Source organism: Rhea pennata, chromosome 3 (assembly GCF_028389875.1).
Source record: "Rhea pennata isolate bPtePen1 chromosome 3, bPtePen1.pri, whole genome shotgun sequence".
In the NCBI taxonomy this organism is placed as follows: domain Eukaryota; kingdom Metazoa; phylum Chordata; class Aves; order Rheiformes; family Rheidae; genus Rhea; species Rhea pennata.
The window spans coordinates 26,596,518-26,619,199 of NC_084665.1; the positions used below are offsets into that span (position 1 = coordinate 26,596,518).

The 22,682-nt window shown below is 44.0% G+C and overlaps 1 protein-coding gene across 1 annotated transcript; it reads left to right on the plus strand.

Moving 5' to 3' along the window:
- The first annotated feature begins 1,890 nt into the window (after window positions 1-1,890).
- On the plus strand, window positions 1,891-20,934 carry RD3 (RD3 regulator of GUCY2D). Its single transcript, XM_062571856.1, has 3 exons — window positions 1,891-2,020; window positions 10,790-11,098; window positions 18,620-20,934. Exons 2-3 carry the CDS (start codon window positions 10,803-10,805, stop codon window positions 18,915-18,917), a joined length of 594 nt encoding a protein of 197 aa, XP_062427840.1. The 5' UTR covers window positions 1,891-2,020; window positions 10,790-10,802; the 3' UTR covers window positions 18,918-20,934.
- The last annotated feature ends 1,748 nt before the right edge of the window (window positions 20,935-22,682 follow it).

Sequence of the window (22,682 nt, forward strand, 5' to 3'; positions counted from 1 at the left end):
ATGACTTCTGAAATTAAAGGTTTTAATGGAGGAAAACACAAAGGTCCTTAGCTATTTAAGATGACTTTTAATTAAAGCCCAACAATCCTGTGCTGAATAGAGTATACGCAGAATGTTATCAGTTTCTGTGTACTGGGGAGTCTGCTGGGCTTGGATTGAAGCTGAAGACAGACGTATAATCCTCCATAAATAATTAGTGCAGAAAATGCTTCTAATCTCTTTGTTAGTCTGGTTATTTGATCTAATAATAAACTAGTCATTAAAAAAAACACTCCTCATACATTTTGATTTCATCTGCAATGGACATCTTGTAATCTGTAATTGTTCAGCAGATCCGTTTGGAAATTTAGGTTCTGCCTTCCCTCTGCGTTGATTTACGCAAGTACCATACAGACATAGCCGGACTGAATCCCCACTGTCCTTCAGCCATGTAGTTACTGTATAAATACCACAACACCAGAATTTTGGCTGGCATTTAGCAAAGCGTTTCGGAACGGCCTTGACTTCACGCACGTGCTTAAGCAGCGCCACAGCGTCCGTGCTTTCCTTGGTGAAGGCCGCAGCTCTGTGACCCCTTGGTGCAGGGGGCCCGACTGCCCGGAATTGGGCGGGGGGAGGCCCTGGGGAGGGCTCTGCACACTCCCCGCAGCCCAGGCGAGCCGTGAGGACCTGCCGCGTTCTCCTGCGTTCGGCATCACGGCCGCAGCTCCAGCGGCCCGTGGGTGGGAGGAAGAGCGTGGCACCCACGCCTCGCTCCTCGCCATCCGCACCCCGCGGAGTGCCTGTTTCTCAGGTCTCCGGGTCGTTTTTGATTCCTCTCTTTACTGACCTCTTACGAAATACCAAAAAAAAAAAAATCCATTTACTCTAAAACCCCTATGTGCCACTATTTCTCACTGCACAGCCAGCCGGTGGAGGTAAGTCCCGCACTTGGTGGGCTGCAAACACACGCAGAGGAGGGCGTTAGAGGCGGGCGGGCGAGCGGGACCCGGCCCGGCCCGGCCCCGCGGCGGGGTCCCGGCGGCGCGGTGGCACCGGCGGTCCCGGCCCGGCCGCCTCAGCGCCGCTCGCCGCCGCCACAGCGGTTTCGCGCGGTCGCCGTGGCAACGGCGGAGGGCGGCGGGGGAGCGCGGTGCGCCTCAGCCCGCCCGGAGCCGCCGGCGCAGGGCGGCGGCTCCGCTCAACTTCGGCGGAGCAGCGGCGAGAGGCGGCGCTGCCCGGCCGCTCCCGCGGCGGCGGCGGCGGCGGCGGGAGCGAGCGGCCGCGGTAAGGCGGAGGGGGCGCGTCCCGCGGCACCGCCGTGTTTCCCGGCCCTTTGTGGGAAGAGGCCGGCGGCTTCGCCCGCGGGGAGGGGAGAGCGGGAGGGGCCCTGCGGGGGTGCCGCCGCGGCGCTGCCCCGCGGGGGAGCGGGCGGTTGCGCGCGCTGCGCCGTCCGCCGCCGGGGTAGAGCCGTTAGCGCCAACGGCCGCCGGGGTAGAGCCGTTAGCGCCAACGGCCGCCGCGGGGTAGAGCCGTTAGCGCCAACGGCCGCCGCGGGGTAGAGCCGTTAGCGCCAACGGCCGCCGCGGGGTAGAGCCGTTAGCGCCAACGGCCGCCGCGGGGCACCGGGCGGCGGCAGAAGAGCGCGCCCGGTTTCACGGCTCTGTAAAGCCCAAATTCTGTAAATTCATCTCCCCCGAGTATCGGCTCCGCCTGGCATGTTCTCAGGTCCAGGGGCGACTTTTGAACAGGAACCAAAGCCCGGCCAAGTCAGCGGGCATCGCCTTCTCGAGGGGCTGCTCGGCGTTTCAGAGCTGCTAGACCGAGCCCTGATAGCACAAAGGGAAATCAGCCCTAAGCTCAGCTGTTATCCCTTTAAATGCTGGTCACCAGGGCTAATCCACATCCAGACGTGGGTTTAAGTTTGCCGGGCGGGTTTCAAGGGCTTGACTCAGAGCCAGGCCCTCTCTGCGGTGCCCTGGCCGCTCGCTCCGCCGCGGGTCCGTCCGGGGGCTCCAGCAGCAGGCGTGTGGCCACCCAGGTGAGCAGGGCGGGCGCGCGGGGCAGGGGGCTGGGGTGCGCGGAAGCCTCTCCTGGCAGCTTCGCCTTGGGTTACTGGCTATATACGGAGAAGGAAACTGGGAGGAAAGTGTGGTTTATGCAGCCTGCCTCTGATCTGACACCTGCCCTGCTAAGCTGTCTTTGAGTGCTGAAGTCCAGAATTTAGTCACCCTCTGAGTGGTACCGCTAAGGTCAGTCAGGTAACTTTGGATTTATGGCAGTGTGAGTGAGGAGCGGATTGCACCTCTACATCTCTTAGTGCTGCCACATTAATTAAGGTCTGGCTTGAGGCAGCAGCAGTGCTGATTGCTCCCCAGATGGCTGCTGCCTGCGGATGGGCTCCAGGTGGGTCACACAGTCCTTGCAGACGGGAAGCACAAGGTTTCCCAAAGCTCTGCCTGTTGCTCTCTATGCTGTATGTGACTTCTGTGAAGAGAGGCTTACGTTTTCATACCCAAGTCTAGCATTCTTCTTACGAGTCCTAATTTTAAAACAAGATGTATTTTTAAGCAACTTTTGTCACAAGGACCAAACTTCAATGCTGATCCTAGTATTCTCCAGTATGAGCAGAACTCCCACGTAGGTTAACAGTGCTGTTGTGAACTAAGACTGAGTGACACTTTGAGGCTCTCCAGTAAACACTCTTTCTGATAGATACTGTAACCAAGATTCAGCACTGAACAGAAACAGGCATCTGTTAAAATGGATTCTCTTGCTTTCACAGCACAAATCAGTCCTCGAACTGGATGAGGAATGCACACTTCCCCTACCCATTTTCACAGAACTTAGTCTGGTCTATGCCACAGTATATAAATAAGAAATACTTCAGTGGACCTGACAGCTGATGATAATGTTCTTTTGAGTCTGAGTTTCAAACATGTACATTTTCAAGTTCGTATCATACTCTAGATGTATGTATTTACTGTGAATGACAATATTAGAAACTCAAAATTGTGACATTATTACTTCTTTGATAACACAGTATAGTTATAATAATAATAGAATAGAAAAGAATAAGCTGGAGATCTGTCCGAGTTTTAATTTAGAAATCATTTGGTGCTGGAGACCTGCGTTGGCTGTTTATTGTTGCTTTATGGTAGCATTTTGTGGTTTGTGTAGTCTTAATAACAGGAAAGCTCTGTGCCTGTATTACTTGTGATCTCTAATTTACATAACTGGTGAATAATACTTTAGGTCCCTTCATACTGCTGAAAGGTTGACTTTGCAGTCTGCAGAGATCAAACTAGACTATAATACTGAAGGTGTTTGATGTACCACCACAGCAAGGTAGCCTTGTCTGAGCAAAAAACTAGAGCAGATGAGTGTGTGTTTTAACTTCCTGGCTCAGGTGGGTTAAGTAAGTCTAGTGTAACTCTTACATGATATTTTTATGGTTGGTATTAGAAAATATTTATTGTTTAAATCATGAGTGGGAATTTGGCATAGAAATAGTCCTGGTGCTCAGCAGATGGGACTTATTTGCTCTGGTAAGTAGGCAAACTACAAAATGCTACTATTCTCCATAAGCAGATTTGAAAAACGCCCACCCTTTTGCTGCTGCAGATAACATGAAGATTATCTTCTGTAGAGAGTCCCAGCCATAACAAGAGCTCTAGGCTCTTGGGCTGTTCCTTTACTTTTCCTTCAAGATCTGTAGGCTAGGTTTTCACCTGGAGTTAATCAACACTGTTCTTTTATTTACTTATTTATTTTAGTGAAGAGAATCTGTTTTATTTTAGTCCAGCTGCACTGAAGATCCTGAGGTTGTACCAGTTTTGATCAGCTACCTTTTCTACTTATGTTGTTTTGATTGGTCATTTTAAAATAGCTTTTTCATTTACATCTGAGCCCAGTTCAGGCCAAGTTCTTGTTTCTTCAGCTCTCTGGCAATCTAAATACAGATGTGAAATGCACCAGAAATACTTATTTTCTAAAATCTAGAAGATTAAAGAATGTATTAGAAACTACACAAATGCAGGGGAAGTCAGAGCAACATTTTACTTGTATTCTCAATTTTAAAGCGTTTCATTACAAAGAAATCTTTTCAGAGCTACTAACTGTAGAGACTGTGACATAACCATGTATGCCATAACCATTGTGTTAGTTTCAATAGGCCACTCAAATATTCCTTTGGTAGAAATGGTATTACTTTTATTTTCTTGTATCTTGCAGCACCTCCTACGGCAAGATATGCTCTGGCTGCCCTTCTGTTATGCTACCTGAAAGGTGTTTTTTTTTGTTTGTTTTGTTTGTTTTTTTAAAGCCACTTATGAATGTGCACCATGGTCTAAAATGACTCATAACTCTGTGGCAATTACACCAGAGAAAGAGCCAGCCCATTTCTATAATGCTGAGAGTGCAGAATCTAGTGGAGAAAAAAATCACATAAAATATGAAAATCAGACTGTTTGCAGAATGGCAGCATGCACCTCACACACCTCTGAGAGCTCCTGTCATTCAGAAGCAAACTAACACAGTGGCAGGAGCCATCAGCCTGCAGCAGGCTGGTCAAGCCCTGAGCAAGGGGGGCCAGCATTACTTGGCACACGAGCGCCTGCTGGGTGCCACAGCGTCCCTGCCCCCATTAGCTTTCTCTTAAGGCATTGCTGTCAGGCTCTATCTGTCATCCTTTAACACCTGCAGCCATGAAGATTTGACAATAAATAATGTTTCATTTGAAGTACCAGCTTGATCTCCTAGGCTTTTGTTATTCAGAACTCCCTGCTTCTTGAAACAGGGTCATGTCCTTGTATATATATTAACCAGTGTGAAAATTCTGTGTGCACAAATAGCTTGTGTCCTTCAAAACGAGAGAAAGGTACTCTCATAAAGTGGGATACGTTCTCTGACGTGGTCTAAAAGCAGATCCCTGAGCATCCCCAAGAATTCTCTCTCTATTTGGCCAGTCAGAATGAGGAGTGCTGTTGCGTTGCTATCAGGATATTTGCATTGCTTTTAAGTATCTTGATTGAAAAGCTCTATCAAATGCTTTTCAGCATTAATTGTCGCCCAGCAAGGTGGGGGGATAGGTGTGGGCTCTCAATCTGAGGTCATAATTTCCACTGAAATTACAATAGCACGGCAAGTAGTTGTAAACACCATAGCCTCCACATGGCTAAACAATAAGGGAGATTCCAGCCAGAGGGGAAGAAGCATTCTTTGGGCCCTGGGAAGGTAAACCTCTGTATGCAAAGGATAACAATAACTAACCTTGCAGAAAAGTGGTGGAGAACAGAGCAGGGATTCTATTACAAGGTTATAGTGAGTTATATAAATAAAACTTGGAAGATGTTGACAGTAGTTTAATTAGAACTGTACTAAGATTCTTTGTTTGGAACAAAATTAAAATACCTTTACAACAAGAAAAACAGAATTAGGGATTCACCTATTATGCTGTCATTACTTACACTGCCTCATGCAGGTGTAGCTAGTAGCACAGCCCTGACAACTCACCTTTTGCCTGAGAAGCTGGTTGTATCAGTTATTATATACAAACTTCTGAGATGGGTGTAGCCAAACCAGCTTTAATCTACCTCTTAGTAGCAGTGTAGAGAGATAATTAATAGCCTTTGCTGTTCAGAGGACACTAGGTTTCTGACTCTTCTGAGTGATACAATACAAACTTTACCAAAAAAGAAAATAAAAATTAATTCATTATTTTCATATGGCCCACAGTTTCACATTATCTGTTTTTCCTGTGACTCCAGCTCCTTTTAAAAGTGTCTCAGATTATCAGCATATTTTGGGGATGGGGCTTGTCCCACTTCTTTTAGAAATCAGCTTCCTTATTTGTTACTGTCTGATCTGACATGCGTGGAAAAAGGTTGGCTGGGTATCCTGCATGAACAAATTCTATCTCTCTGCTGCTAGTAGTAAGAAACTACCACCCACAGGATGGGAGAGAAGGTATTTCTTAGCTCCTCAGCCCAATTTGTTGGCATGCTTTGCCTGGTTGACAGTGGATTTCCTGGGACTCTATCTATAGCCAACTGAAATGAAAGACAATATTTCCATTGACGTCACCGGACTTTGGATTAGACTCCTACTTGTCCAAGACCTCAAGACTTTTCTCCCTCCACTCTGACACAGCTGACATACCTCTAGGACTAGTGTAAATCAGTAAGGATTATCAGTAGTATTCCTGGATTAACAGATTGCTAAGAGAAAGGCAAACCGCAGGAGACCTGTCAAACTGAGAACATACCTTCTTAGGGAGTGAAGCTATATTCTCACTTTTCACAAATGCAGATCCCGCTCTGCCTACTCCTTTCCAGTCCTGGAGGGCTTTGGAAGCTGGAAACCATGAGAAGGATCAATGGAAAGGAAATTATTCATTCTCAGAAGTTCAGCTTCTGTAAGAGAAGCAGGTGCTGCTTCTCAATCATGGCTCACCAAAAAGCAGCCCTGATGTAACATGTTTTAGCAAGTGGTGATCCCACCTGCAAGAGCCTGAAGGAGATTGATGTCTGTCTGGTTATATGAACAGCCTCCGGTTGACCAACAATAGCCAGAGAACATGTTACAGAAAAATATTCTCTTTCTTAGCAAAAGAGCTAGGAAAGGCTGCAATCCTGTTTTGGGAAGGTGAGAAACTGAGTAAACCAAGCAGATAGTGATACTACTGCTGACTCCTTTGTGCAGTCTCTGGAGCAAGAAGTGGAAACCACAGGGGGAAATACGGGCAAAGCTAAAGGGCAGAGGTGGAAGACACAGGGTAGTAGTACAGAGCATGTGGTGAGAACAGAACAGAGAAAGCTCTAGAGCAGGTGGGAAGGAGAGAAATGTGGGAATTGCTGGCAATGTTGAGAAATGAGATTTGGAAAGAGCAAAAAAAATCTTTATAACTAAAACTAAAAGGAACCTTTTACTTGAGAAAGTCTCAGTGGTACTTACTAACAATTACTAAAGTTTGAAGGAAATCCTCAGAGGCTGTGTGTGAGAGAGAAGCCAGAAATCCCAGGCTTTAATGTAACTAAGGTAAAAGGATGCTTAAAACCCTATAAGCTAGTTGACCAGACTTGTAGTCAACAGTGTGAAGGGAAGGTTTGACTTCTAGTATAGTCAGTGACACAAAACTCTTAAAACTCAGAATGCTTCTGGAATAAACCATTTTGAAATTTTGCTTGAATAACATTTGACTAGTTCAGCTTGATTAAAGTCAGCTCCCAAGATAACCTCTTCTAAAGGACCAGAAAACTGGCCAACTGTGCAGTATAAATATCAGATGGGGCAGTGTCTCTTTCTTTCTTTCAATAATTTTAAAATGAATGCTTGCAAAGTGCACTTTGGTGCTTTTGCTCAGTAAGAAAGCAATTCTGAACCTTTTTGCTCCCCTTAGTTGGCCACATCCTGCTAACAGTCCTTTGAATCTTCCCTAATAGGAAAGCCATTTTGAGTCATTTAATGATTAGCCTGCATGTGAACTTTAAATTGAAAACAGCAGCTCTGGTCCTGCAGACTGCAAGGACCAGTATTGGGAAGAGTGGTGGCTTGTCAATCCTGCTAAATAGAGATGGCCAGTTTCCAGCTCTCAGGAGGAGGAGATGATGGATGAGGGATGGGGAAGGAAACAATCTCATACAAACAAAGTTCCCTTAGGAACAGCCAGAACAGGCTGCTGCTGTACATAAAATGCTTGATAAGATTTTCCTTCATTTGAGAACAGGCCATTTCATTTGCAGGATTTTCAGAAAACATACAAGAGGTAAGTGCAAGCCCCATTCAGAGTCAGTGGTATCCATGTTCCCATATCACACACTCTTTTGCGAAAGCTTATCTGCTTCTCACCAGTGTTTTATGAAAGCACTCTGTTAGTGCCAAGCTTGGGTTCAGCAGGCCTTCCTCTGACAGTATATCTGAATTATTTTTCTAACTTACTGTCCTCTGCAGAAATGCCTTGATACCCAGCATAAGTGCTAGGCAAAAGAGTCCTCCCTGCACAGAACAGCTTGCTTTGAGGTGAGACTGTGAGATGAAACAAAAAGGCAGTTAAGAAGAGCCCAGGACCACGTGAAAGCTAGGGTGGATCATGTCATAGCCCAGGCTTCCTTCTTCCTCTGTTTCCCAGTTCTAACCACTAAATTACCCCCTCATTCCTCTTTTAATGAAATAGCTGGTGAGCTAGGAATAGTTGGGAGGAAGTAGAACAGTCTCAGCTTCACATTTTTTTTTTTTTTTTAATGCTGACTTACCTCTGGCTAACTCCACTGAAGTCAGCAGTCAGTTAAACCAGTGTAAGACCAGGTCACAGCTAGAATAAAAGCAGAGTAAGCTATCTCCTTTGGCTAGTAAAATACCACAAGTAGTAGGGCCTGCTCAGTCTCATCAGGTGAAGGTACAGATTAAAATAGCAATGATAACGTAAATTGGTCATGCCTGCAAAAGCTTATGATAAATTGCTGTTGCCACATGAGCTGAAAACAGACAGAAAGCTTTTAAACCCTTTTGCAATAGTTTGTGATCTGTTTTGCTGCTCACTTGCTAGCAGGGGACTCAGCTATACCGTACACAGGGATGATAAGACAAAGGAAGAGGTTAAGGCTTCTTTCTTTCAGGCTTTCAGGATCTTCGCCCTTAAAAACCTGTAATGATGAGTAGAGGCTGACATGTAACAAGATCCTGGTACAGTTTAGGTGGGTAGGATTGTAGCATTGAAGCTGTCAGCACATAAATTCCAGCCTGAGTTCACTCGTATGTCTCGGGCAAGTAAGCCAGCAGCAGGCAGCCAAAGCACTGTGATGATGCAAGAGCAAGAGATGGCTGGTAGCTGGGGTCACCTGGGGATGAAAGCAAATGAAAGGACCTGCTGTTGCTCCCCCTGCAGAACACAGATACAAGCAGAATGACAATCAGCAGCTCCTGACTGTGGCTGGTATCATAAGAGCAATTGTATTTGATATTTAAGGTCTCAAACCAATTGCTACAGGCATCCCTTCTGTATGAGCACTGTACACTGGCAAAGGCATTACTGCTCATACAGTCCAAGAAGCGCGTGTGCAATCTTACAAGCCTAGGCAGCTAGATCTAAGTCCTGTGGAAGTTTTTGGTCTTTTATGTCTTCCTTCTGAAGAAACAGGTATGGCTTGCTGTGAGAGGCAGGATGTTGGACTGCTGAAACCATCCTTTCATGCAGTTTGCCAAACTTACTGATTCTAGAACAGTCTAAGGAGTAAACCTTGAAATTGTTTCAGACCTGATACACTGTACAGACTATCCAGGCTTTTGGAGCATTTTCCTTTAATGGGTTGGCATATTTACATAATATGAACATTTCTGAAAGAAAATAAGGCCACATTACTCGAAGGTAAAATGGCAAAGGCATAGAAGCAACAGGAACAGTCTTTTTGCCCAGTGGAGATGGCAATGGTTTTCTTGGCACTAGGGAGACCAGTACTAGTTCTTAGCTTTAGTGAGAATACTGTGTAGTTATGAACTTCTGGTGATGGTGATTTGCACAGTGACTAAAGACTCTAGGCCCTGAGATGACATAAATCAAAGCAGTATGTTTCTCCCCATTATATGCGTCTTCATGGTTGTGTCTCTAAGTAGTAAGAATTTGCTCAGACCATATGTGAAATCAGGCTTTTTAATCTCTGCCTGTATGTTAACTTTTGATACCATGTCCTGATTGGGCTGCTGCTAGGAACAGCCTTTTCATAATCCCAGCTGCAGCCATAATTCATGCCACCCTTTCTCCCTGGGGCCTAACGGGTGGGAAGAACAAGGTATGTAAGTGTGCTGTGTGAAGAAACAGATGCTGTTTTGCTCCTATTCGGGTCCCTAGTGCCTGCTTTGGACTCATTGTCTTTAAATTCGAATACAGTAGCTAATATCTTTGTTCCATGCCTTGTCCTCTTAAAATGACTACATGAAGGGACTGAATAGGAGGGAAGTTAATTCAGTCCTTTGAGCTGATTGGTGCAGGTTGTTGTGTCTCCTAAGTGCTGCATAAATCCCCAGCAGCAGAAACATCTGTCTTAGAAAAAATAACAATGTAAACCTTGGTGTGCTGCCACTTTTCTGCTAGCCCAGCCTCAGTTCCCTTGGCAAGGATGCTAGTGCCTAAGTTGTGCTCTTCCAGCAGAACCAACAGCTGGGCTCTGTTTACTGAGGATGGTGTAGCCTCTCCCTCTATGTGCAACTCCTTTGCTAAATAATTTTAAAAGCTCTGCCTGACCTTGTAGTTAATGCAACTACTGTCTCTGCCAGCACAGGCTAAATGCAGATGAGCTCTACCATTTCTGTTATGTTAGCAGCAAACCAGATGAGGTCATCTATCCTGACCTCCCTGCTGAAGATCCACTGATGGCTAGAACATGGCTCCCAGGAATAGCTGTGAACATTTGATTCTGTACGTTGCAGGGTGCTGAGAGGTCATGCTCTCTGCTGGGGGTTCAGACAGGCAAGCCCTAGCCTCAGCTCTTCCCTGGGGTAGAGTGGGCTTCCCTGGCCTATCCTGGAGGGGGCAAGTATCCTTTTGGTTTTCCTTCAGATATGGGGACTATGACTGTTATTTTAGTTAAAGGATTCGGTGCCCCCGGGCACTTTGCCCCTTCCTCTGCACAAAGTCGCTGCTATGGGTGAGATTTCTCAAGGTGCTCAACTGGTTCCAAGTGCCTAATCCAGTAGCACTTTTAGGTGAACAGATTTGAGGGGTGTGTGGGGAGAATATTGTTGTCTGAACTGTGTTGATTGTGGCAATGTTGTTCGTTTTTCTCTCTCCCTGCCCTCAATCCCACTCCCAATGAAGAACACAGGGCACTATGTCACTTGCATCCTGGTTCAGGTGGAATGAGCCCCCAAACCGGATTTCCCAGAGGAACCCCACAGAGATGGTGGCTGAGACGCTAATGATGGAGCTAAGTTGGCAAATCAAGCAGGCAGAGAAGCAGCAGCGAGAGCGAGAGAATGAGTATCGCAAGATCAAGACTGGAGTGGATTATGGCTGGCTGGTCAGCTATCCAAAGCAGAACTATGATATCAGCCCAGGAGAACGTCTACAGCTGGAGGATATGTGTAGCAAAATCCATCCTTCCTACTGTGGGCCTGTCATATTAAGGTATAGTAAAAGATCTGATGATACACACTCTTCCTTCCCCCATCTCCCTTGGGGTATGCAAGGAGGGACTGTGAGTTTCTTAGAACACAGACCAAGACTTGGCATCCTTTATCAAAAATCACATTGTAACAGTATCTTTCTAGAACAAGAGAAATCTAATGTTTTAAGTCAGTTTAACATGGTATCACTTTCCTCAAAAAGCTGCTAAACGCCACTTCCCCCAGAGTGACTCAAGTGCTTTATGTTTCTAATCAGCCTGAGAAACTTCATTTTGCCTGATGAGCAGAGTTACTGATTAGGTATCATGAAGGCTGTTGCTTCAGTCTTAGAATCGTAGAATAATTCAGGTTGAAGAGACATCTGGATGTATCCATTTCAACATCCTGCACAAAGTGGGGACAACTTTGAAGTTAGATCAGGTTGCTCATGGCCTTGTCCTATCCAGTGTAGCCTACCTCCAAAGTGGAGGTTCCACAGCCTCTAGACAACCTGACCCCCTCTGACTAGGGTCTTCTATCCTTGAAGCTATGCAGCAGGTGGGGACACAGTGTCCAGTGGAACAACAAGATGCTATTACTCTTTTCAGCCTGTGAACCTGGTTTTCTCAGGGAAAAGAGGTAGTGCATGTTTGGGGCCTGTCTTGGCATGGAGTAGGATGCAGGTGGGGCATGAAGTTGAATTGAACAACAAGGAGGGACTTCTGCCTTTTGCAGTGTAGATGTTGACACAGCTTCATGGACTTGCTGTTGAGCCTGTCACGTGCTAGATATGTGATTGCTGCATGCTGGCTGAGTAACCTTTTGTGACAGTGACCAGAAATAGATCTAAGCCTGCAGTAGGCATGCAAATTGGAAGGGAGAGTGGTGTCTGTTCTCATTTATTTATTTATTATTAAACCACGCATGTTTCTCCTCTTGCTTAGCCCAATGCAGTTGAGGAGTAATGACTCTAGCCAAAGTGAAGTAGTGAAATGGGCCTTTCTTGTCCACTTCCCCTTTTCAGCCTGTCCTGTGACAAATGCAGGGGTGCTGAGCACCCCACAGTCCCTCACTGCAATCTGCTGGCACTTGGCTTCCCGTGAACAAACAAAGCTTCTGAACAGCAACTGTAAGAGTGCTGGGAACAGTTGTTCCTCTGCCTTACAATGGGGCCTGGCAGGGATGCCAAAGCTCCCTCTCCAGTCCTCATCTTGTCCAGAGCTGAGCCTTGGAAGTGAGTAGGCACAAGGTTGCCACGATGGCAGAACCAGAGATTTGGGATCATTCAGGGGTCAAGATTTCTTCTGTGAAAGTCTGCTGGGAATAGCACTTGCCTTATATTTGCTTATGTAACTCCAAGTCATTCTGTAAACAAGCCACTATAAACCCCTTGGGGTTCAGGGTTATTTTCACCTTCCTCAGAGGCACTAAACAATGCCCATCTCACAGGCAGGTATTTCCATGAGAGCAGGCTTCTGTCACTGGAGATGGGAGGCCTCAAAGTTCATCTTCCACTTCAGAAAAGTGGGTTTTTTTGCATTGCTGAGCCAATCACACACAAAAATGCTCGTGTTTTTCCACAACTTCTAGCTGTTCAGTATTGTTCAGGATTCAGACTACTGTTAACAGTACATAAACCCACTCAGCAGTATTAGTCTGCATGTGGCATAACTATGGCAAAGGACAAAAATATCCTTTAAAAAAGACTCTTAGAAATTGCCATTATAAGCTATTATAAATTACATTACAGTATCCTTCAAGAAGTGGAATGTTTTTTGTTGTTCCATACCATAGTGGTGAGCAGAGCCATGTTAAAAATAATAAAGCTTGCATTGCTTTTACGATTTCAATTCAATAGTTGAGAACAGAATGTGATAGCCGTAAGAATGACAGAACTGGTTTGGGTCAAAGGTCTTTTTGATCTAACGTGCAGTCTAGCACCTGAGATAGTGGACAGTAGAATCTGTGTAGAGAAAAGAATAAGAACGAGGTATGCAGGTATTACAGGATGGATGATTACAGTATCTTCAGTATAGCCTTCAATCTGTTGTGACTTGTGACTTAGGAGACTTTCCCAGCCAGAAGTGGTGCCTCTGTATAAAATTGCCCTATGTGGCTTTTCTTTCATCAATTTTTTTCAGGGTTTTTTTTTTGAGCACGTGTAAATTTTGTCATAGGATGCCCCAAATGCTAAGAGTTCCATATCTGAAATACAGTTTTGCTATAGCAAACTGTATTTTGTTTTATTTATCTTAAACATGTACAAGTTTTATTCAATAACTACTTTTTCTTCTATTGGAAGAGACAGTGAACAGTTGAGCCCTCCTCTCCTTTTCTGCCTTCTAATTGAGAAGTCCGTGGTTCAGAAATCTTCAATTGCTGACATAGAAACAATGAAAAAGAATGGGACCTGCCATGCTTGGAACTGAACATGTACTGAATAAGGAAGGAATACTCAATCTAACTAAAAGACAGTCAAAGTTGATATTAATTCTCATCTCAAAGTGAGATTATGTAGACACTTTAGTAACTTGCCCAAAGTTGTACAAGATGAGTATGATAGGAATTCAGTTAAAATCTTAGACTTCCAATCAAGTATTTAATCACAAGATTACTGCACTTCTGATATTCCCTCTTGAATACCCTGTGGCCTTCTAATATCTAGCAACTTTTAATCCAGTCTTCTACAAAAAAAAAAAAAAAAAAAAAAACCACAATCTTGCATTTGGAAATTCCAGTGCAGAGCATGTGCTTGGTTCCATCTCTGACATAGCAGTCTTGATCCTTCCCCTTCACTCTCGTCTTTGAAGAGCTGATGTCCTTTTTGATCTACTTAGCAAAGGTATAACACTTAAGTGACACAAGTAGCCTGTGTCTTGGAAGAGGGCGGAGTTTGTTCTGTTTGTCATGCAAAGTCTCCTTTTTTTTGTGAAATTCTCAGTGACGAGTCAGAGCCAGAACAAAACATTTTGTATAAGTTGTCAAAAATGTCACTTTCATCTCCAAAAGACTAAATGATTATCGAAGTTGTCTTTTTGTGTGGCTACAGTCACATCTACTGATAGGCAGCATTTCTATATGTTTGGATGTGGAGGAGGCTGGAGAAGAATTCTTTTTAAAGGTGAGTTGTTTGTTTGTTTGTTTGTTTGTTTTTCAGATCCAGTTTGCCCGTTTTGTGGAAGTTATATTTTGGATCAATAGAAATTTTTCTTAGTCTCTTGAAATTCTAGAAAGATTCAAATATACTTCAAATACCATCACTTCTTCCATCAAATATCTGCAGAGTCTAATTCACTTCATACATATAAAGCAGTTGTGTTTAGGTGCAGCTTAGCTGTAGTCAAAGGTTACTGGGTTGGAGACTTGATGATTATATTTAAAATGAAATCCTTGAGCCATCTGAAGGAAATGATAGTGATTTACTTACTACCTAAGTGCCGTGGTTAAACTGAATGAGTAGACTACTAGCTTGCAAATACAGAATGCTGGATTTTGCCATCTTGACTCTGAGACCTAGTTTTGTTCAGCTTTTGTTGTGGTCTATTTGGTTTCTTTCAGTTTCAGCAAAAGTAAAACTGTTGGCTTCTGTCCTTTTCTGCCCAGAGAAACAAATGAAAAAACCTACTATTGAAAAGCAAACCCACATATTGGAGATCTGCGATGCCATTAATACCACAGGCTAAGAACTGTAATTTTGTAAGGATTATGTATAGAGGAAGTGGGCTTCATAATGTGCCTGATTGATTGATTGTAAAACAAATGACTAAAATCAGAAATGGATTTGTTTACCATTTTGAGCTTCAGCTGATGCATCTTGAGTATTGCGGTTAGTGTGAATACCGCAGTCCTTTGGGAGTCAAGTAGCCTTCTCTAGCAAAGCTGTTCATAGCTGTACAATATAACCAGAAATCGTGCTCAAATACAGATTCAGGAGTCAGTAGCTAATTACTAGCACTAAGGATCCCAGGTTTTCTTTGAATGACTAAACCTACTGAGAGCTCCCAGTTCAGGCAGGCATTCAAGAATGCATTTTGCTTTAAGAATATTAAGTCCACTGACTTCTATTGGATTTCATTAGTTAGTTTAATTTAAATTTAGTTAGATTTAGTAGATTTAGTTTAGTTTAAAGTTCAGGCCATACTGGGGAAACCTGCTGAACTGGGGGCCTAGAGAACAAGGTAGACAGGTGACAGTGCTTAAAAATGTGCCCATGTGTGCCAGGCACAGCCAGAGTCTTAAAATCTAATGGCTTGTTTGGAAATTGAAGGGTCACAATTTAAAGAACAAACTTGTTTGAACTGTGATTAGAGCACAGCCTGGTCGAGGGAACACACTCATCCCTATATGTACATGTATATACCCACCAGGCTGCTATGCTGGCTCAAGATTTGTTGACAGTCACATCTGAGACATTTACATTAAACCTATATAGTATGTTAGAGGTTAGTTACTAGTAGTATCTTAACCTGTTTCACAAATAAAACAGGTATACTTTTCTGATGAGTAAGGAAACCTTACTAGGAGATTTTTAGATAAGCTTGTGCAGTTGCCTGATTTGAAATTATTTCGTGCAACATTAACTTACTATTTCATACGTTAACCTATGCTAGACGTTAGGTGAGACTTGTGCAATGTTGTACGTTTGATTCCACTGAGCAGCACTGTGTGGATTTGAGCAGATCTGAAAACCAAACTGAAAGCAGTATTTGTTTCCTTGTATAGCATGCAGGGTACAAACCTATATTCTTTAATTCCAGTGATTTTACTCTTTTTCTATGTTGCGTGTTTTGTACAGAGAGCAGACCACTGGGTCAGCCAGGGCATCAACTGGCTTTCAATGACAGCTGAGGAGAATAGCTTCAGTTATGCATAGGTGGCTGTAGCAAATACTGTCCATCTTCTGACACATGGCCTGGGATAGCTAGCCTGACAGTGTCAACCCCTGATAACCTGTCCAATCTTTCTACTGAGCAACATTTGTTGCACCCACACCTTTTGAACCATGTATATGACTGGTCCTTACATAAACCTGCTTGTACTGGAGTTGAGTGGGCATTAAAAGGAGAAGAGTTAGTTCATGCTGTTGAGTGGAGGGGAAAAAGGTGCCCTTTCCCTTCTCCATCTAAAAGACAGTGGTTTTCTTTGGGTGACTGGCAGATGGTCTTTTGGATTGCTTTCAGGTTGGTTTTCAGACCTGCTCAAATCCATATGAAGTAGTTCTTGTGTTGGTCCTGGAAAGTCAGAGGTAAATCTGCTCATCTGCAATAGCAGTGTTCACCACATGATTCTTGCTGCTGTAGCTAAGTGGAGTGCAGACAGATGGTTGTGAAGGTGGAAAATATCCTGATTTTAGAAAACTGTTTATTTCAGATACACTGGTTAGGAGTGTTATTAGCAACACAGAGCATTAGCTTTAGAGCCTTGTGCTTAAGGAAGACACTACACCTATTTTCCCTCTTGTTCCCAAAGTCACAGGTCTAGCAATACAGCCATCTGATCTGGGGACATCAACAACCTCTAAAACTGGAGGCAGTGATGAGGTCTTTTGTGTGCACAGTTGCCAATACAAAAGAAGAGGACATACTCTTAGATACATATATATACAAAACATGTCAGCATCTCTCTTTAAAACACACAGGGAGATAAAGTAATGGAATGAGTCATCAAATTTACCTCTGCAATAAAAGTTGCTTTAAAGACACTTTCCCCAATATAATAACGTAGAAGAGACTTGGGTTTTGATGGACTCATCTGCCTAAGCTTCTGATTAGGACTAAGGGAAAAATAGATCTACTGTGAGGACTGGATTCTTGGCTCTTCAGTAATGCTACTGCAGAGCCTCCTCAGAAGGCAGAAAGGATATCTGCAACATACCACAAATCTGTTACCTCTGTATGTACCAGCCCTCAGCAAGACCTATTCTGCTTGTCCAGGCTCTGCACAATTCAGGTTAGCATCAATGTGTAAGTATCTCTTTGCCAGTTTGAATTACAATGCCTCAGAAGCTTTTTGTATCCAAATAGTCAAAGTTCAGAGGGTTTTTGGGGGTGTAGAGGGGAATTAAGAATTGATTCTAAACAGTTTAAATGGTTAGGGAAAATCTGAGGTGACTTTGGTAGGTTTTGAGTCAAACTTGTCTGGCATGGTCCTGAAAGGGGCCGTGCTCTCAGCATCATGCATACAGCACAGCTGTAAAGATAGCTGCCAATACTTGCTGTTAAGAGAAGCACACGGAAGCATCTGGGTATGTACATCCCTAGTGCACATACTCCCTGAACATTCCTAGGATTGAGCAACATGTTAAGAAGCAGGATTTCAATCTGTTGCCTCCTGTCATATTAGGCTTGTTGAAATACTGTCCTACAGGTTTCCCTCCTCATTCAATTTTGTTAGAGGAAAAATATCAAAATGCTTCCAGGCCTCATGGATTTTAGTGAAGCAGCAGTTTAGATCTGGGTTTGCTTGTAGACATAATCTTAATGTTAAGAATGAAGTATTTATTAGAAGAGTAGCCATTACACCATCTGTCACAAATGCACTTTTCTACTGAAGAACTAGAACATCCTTGTAACCAGTGTGTGCACCTGGGAACTGGATCCTGTGCTCTCCAGGAGCAAGTACAGAAACAGGCTGGGGACTAGATTGCCCAACAATGTGTCAGGAACAGCATGTTCTCTTTTTGGTCCAGTTCATGACTTCAAGAAAATAATTACCTTTCTCGGCATCTCAGCTTCCTCACCTACAAAAGAAACGATGATAATTCTTTGCTTCCCTGGTATTAAGCTAGCTTAATCAATAACAATAAATTATTTTAGGTTCTTTGTTGAGAAGACAGTCAAGAAATTCAGAGCTATGCAATTAGATATAGCAGTTTGTTGCCAATCAAGGTGTATCAGCTGACCATTATCTTAGAGGAATCCACAGGGAGATGAAATATCACTTCTCTGAAATTTAAGTATTGATTAATGATCAGATGCATAACAAAGAATAGTTTTACTGGATAAGTTTGCCCTGCGGCCACTGGACAATGCTACAGGGAAAGCATAACAGGGCCCTTCCCTGTTTTTTTCCTCAGCTTCTACCAAGCAGCAATTCAGGGACTTCTTAAGCCAGAATTTGCATTTGGATGATCATGTTTAATCAGCAGTGATGGATACGTTTTCCAAAAACTTGTCTAATCATGCTCTCTCTTAAGTTATTGCTAGCACTTGATTCTGATTTAATTAGTGTTGTATGAAAAGAGCACTTCCTTCTGTTTCAAACCTGCCACCTTCTCGCTTTGTTTGCTGCTGCCTATTATTCCTTGTGCTTATGAGAAACAGTGATTTGCTGTTTCCTCATATTCCTTGGTTTTCTTGTGATTTTTAGAGACCTTGAGCATATCTTCATGGCCTCTCCATGTTGTTGTTGTTGTTGTTGTCCCCTTCAATCCAGGGAGGCCAATTTTGCAAGGGAGTGCAAGTTCCAAGGTTAATGCTGTGACTTGGCAGCAATCCCTAATTTGACCTTTTTAATCAAAGCTGTGCCTCGACTGTGCTTTCAGATTCCGGCAACTCATTGCAGAGTATGAACCAGAAGTGCAGGAAATATCACGACTCTTCCGCTCCGTCCTGCAGGAAGCTGCTGAGAAGATCAAAGAGGAGGAAGAGGCCAAGAAGCTTGCCAGGCAATGGAACACAAAGAACAAAACCAGCCTCTCCTTAACAACGTTTAAATCCCGGTCCAGGATTTCCCCATTCATCAGTGACATCAAGACCATCTCTGAGGATGTGGAACGGGGCACCCAGCCTACTAGGAGGGTTTGGAGCATGCCAGAATTTCGGAATGCCAAGGATTACTGACTCTATCCAGAACAAGGTTTTTAGACAGTGATCTTTTTAACTCCCTGTTAACCCTTTTTTATCTCTGCCATTTCTTCTTTGTTCCAGCTCTCTCTTCCTGTCTGCCTCTCTTGGAAGTTGTGTCCATAGTAACTGCTGCCAACACATGCAGTCTGTGACACAATTTATTACCAAACATGGTAGCCTTTCCTTTAATTTAGTAGGATTCAGTAACCTTAAGGGCAAGGGTCACTATCTCATTTTTATTATGGCTTTCTTGTGGGAGATGGATTAGTTTTGTGATGTCTCTCTTACCCTCCTCCCTCCAGCCTGCATGTAGTTATCTACAAAAAGTTTTGGCCCAAACTATGGAGAGCTGCTGGCTGCAGCAGTCTTGCTGAAAGTGAGGATGTTGCTTGCATGAGTAAGGCTTGCAGGATCAGGCCTGTGAGTTGTTAGAACCAAACTTTCCTAACTAATAACCTTTGTTAGTGCTACAGGAGACTTTTCACATGTAAATGCAAAGCACTGCTTTTGACCAGCGCTTTTTTTTTTTTTTTTTTTTTTCTGATAATCATTTAGCAATCAAACTGGAGTAGACACAGGCCCAACCTTTTTGAGATAGAGAACCAACATTGTTTCACAGCAACCAGTTTCTGCATGCTCAGGTTTCTTGGGTATTTTCTTTTTTTGTGCAGGCAAACACCCCCAAACCTGGCATGTGCAGATTTCTATCTAATGACTTGCTGTGTAGGCACACCAGCAAATACATCAGTGCTGTGTCAAACACACTGCTCGGTCCTTGGTGTTCTGTTATTAAGTAAGTGCTCCACCTCATGTCCTAGTAATAGCCCAGTGGGCCAAAATTAGTATTTATCACCAAGCTTGAAAGAGCAGTGGAGTACAATGTCATTGTACAGAAGAGAAGGGTGAAGGGAATCGGCAGTCACCTACAAGGCTCTTTGTACAGGCCAGAGAATTGAGGTCACTTTAACAAGCTGCTGCTCTGAGCTACTGAAGGGCTCTAGTGGATGAAGGTCTGTTCCATAATCCTTCCCTCATGAGTGCTCAGAAGGAAGCTTTTCTGTGTATCAGAGGCTGTTGGCCAGTGACCTGATACTATTACAGGAGATTCACTCTTCAATACAAACCAAGTAGCCAATAGGCCAGCACAGTTCTGAAATGACACTTCAAGGAAACAGGAAAATGCCACTAAAGATAATTTAACTCAGCATCCTTAGGGAGAAATCTCACCAGAAAAGGAAGGGAAAGAGCACTCTGAAAATCATGGTTCCTGTAGAGAAGCTAAGAGCTCGTATGCTTTGTGGTGACCAGCAGGAGCTGGAAAAGGAAGAGCACCGTGTATGATTAGCTTTTGAAGAGTCATCCCAGTGGGATATAACCTTCTGGAGGACCCCCTAGCGTTGTTGTTCTTTTGCCTGGTTCTGACTCTTTTCCCTGGGGCTCTTTCTTTGCAGCAGCATGTGGGTACTACAACCAAGATAAAACACTTTGAGGCTGTGCCAACCCTGGGATGAATTCCAGCACTTGAAATCTATCCTAGACTATAAATCTACAGTTTCTTCCAGTGGTGGGGGAGGGTACCATAAAACAAAAATCAAGATTAAATCCTTAACAGCTCTCTTAGGCTGTGGGGTTCTGCTCTTCCTCTTTCTCTTCTGGGCAAGCCAAGCCTGAACCTGTGGCTTTCCCACTGGCACCAGGCTGGAGCTTCTAGTCCCTTGATAAACACTGCTGCCAGCAGCCCTTCTGTGGACATGAAGCAGAGGCCAGTCTTCATCAAAAACTCAGGGCTTCCATTTACAGCATCCAGTTTGGGCTAGGGCTACTTCAACTCCAGGTCAGTGAGAGAGAGTTTAAAGCCTTCTGACAATCAGCTTGGTGTTTTTCAGCTGCATGTCCTTGTGCGGTAATATGTGACTGTGTAGATGAAGTAAAAACAAAAGTCTGTCATATTTAGCAGAGTCTTAGCTATTTAGAAGCTTTAAAATAAAAAAGCATTCTTGTTTTTAAAAAAGTTAAGCATCATTTTATTTATTTGTAAGATACTTGTATGGTACTGAAGGCTGAGATAGGGTCATGAGTTTCATCCTATGGCTCCCTAGTCATTTTATTTGCATTTGTGTTCTGTTTTAACACCTTCAGTAGTGACTGTATTGATGCAATATTTGATGGACTGCTGGGAGAGGACGGTCATTCTGATACAGTGATATAAAGCTCTTTATTACTGTACAGCATCTGTAATGTGCTCACTCTTTCCTGAGGAGAATGGGGAGCAATTAACTTCCCTACACCCCTGTACAAGGCTAAGGGAGTTACCCAAAGGGTGTTCACACTATCAGAGCACCGTGTAACCATAGTATGTATATGTGCTTCATTATTAATGTTCAGCAAACACACAGACACTGTTCTTGTTTTATGGTCAGCAAGAAGAAACAAATCTGACCTTTGGTCAAAGCCACAAATGGAAGCCAGGCTGTGGCAGTGCCTGCTACAGCCTTCATGCCTTGACTTACCCATTATTTCTATTTCCACAACAAAACTCAATCCAGGCTTTCAAGCAGTATCACACTCTCACTGTATCTCTTCTGCAGGCTACACTTGGCTCACAGTAGCATGTGATCATAAAGGATACTCAGGTACCAAAGTATAGGGAATATATGCTTATTACATGCTATCTGGTGCTTCTTTTACGCCTACCAGAGTACTATGTTTGCCTGTAATCAGCTCCGCGGAGGCTGATTGTGACCCTCTGTACTGCCTGTACACCAGCAGGTACCAAAGCAGACTAGGAGAGGTGGCTGGGATAAATGACTACTGCATTTTGCTTGCGGCACTCGCTTTGCTTAGGAATGCAGTAGCCAGAACCATAACCGTTCCTTTAGCCAAAGCGTGCAGTGACAGGCAGTCGCTGACACTTCGCCTAATGCCGCACAGTGTGTGGCTATCGTAACACTGGAATTTAGATCAGGAGAACGCACCTCCTGATTGTTCCCACCTACTGAGCTGTGGTTCATGGTACTAAGCAGGCTCAGAGCATGCAAACTGGATTCCTTTTGGATGAAGCTAACCCAGAAGATCATTGCAGCTGGCATGCAAGCAAACAGACCGTGATGCTGGACTAACGCTGATCTGAAACTGGTACGGTTTAAACATGAGGTCCTCAGCAACAGCTCTCGTCCTCTAGAGCAGTGCTCCTCTTGGGCTGCATTACTTGCAAATATAAACAAACATTCCTACACAGCCTGGATGCAACACTGTTCTGCTGGGCTTAGCCTCTCCTGAGAGCTAGTCCAGCATCCTAATTCTTAAAGGAGAATAAAACATCAAATAGCACAACTGCATTAACAAATGAATGGACTGAACAAGACTTATTCTAAAGCCTCAACCATTCTTTCATAACTGAGCAAGAGTTTTGGTGTCAACCCAGCACATTGGCTGATTTACCCTCGATGCGGGTGTTACAACACTGTCCAAAGGCCATTCTGTTACTCCAGGGAAGTAGCAGCCTGTGATTTACTATCCATTCAGACAAGTAAGGACAATATCGCTACAGCCCCTCAGCTACACTGCTCAGCTTCAAGGAGCTGAAACTACTCAGCACCACTGCTTACCTGAGAGAGACCATGCAGCCCTGCTTCTGCTGACAGGCCAGATGTCATAGTAGCCTGCAAGGATGTGCAGGAGGTGAAGTTCCTCACCAGTATCCAGATATAGTTGGGCAACAGCATCAAGCCCTGGGGCACTGGAGTAAGCTTCGCAGGA

Coding starts and splice junctions, on each gene's coding strand:
- RD3 (XM_062571856.1), top strand. CDS start 10,803: ATGTCACTTGCATCCTGGTTCAGGTGGAATGAGCCCCCAAACCGGATT. Junction 11,099..18,619: donor TGTGGGCCTGTCATATTAAG/GTATAGTAAAAG, acceptor CTGTGCTTTCAG/ATTCCGGCAACTCATTGCAG.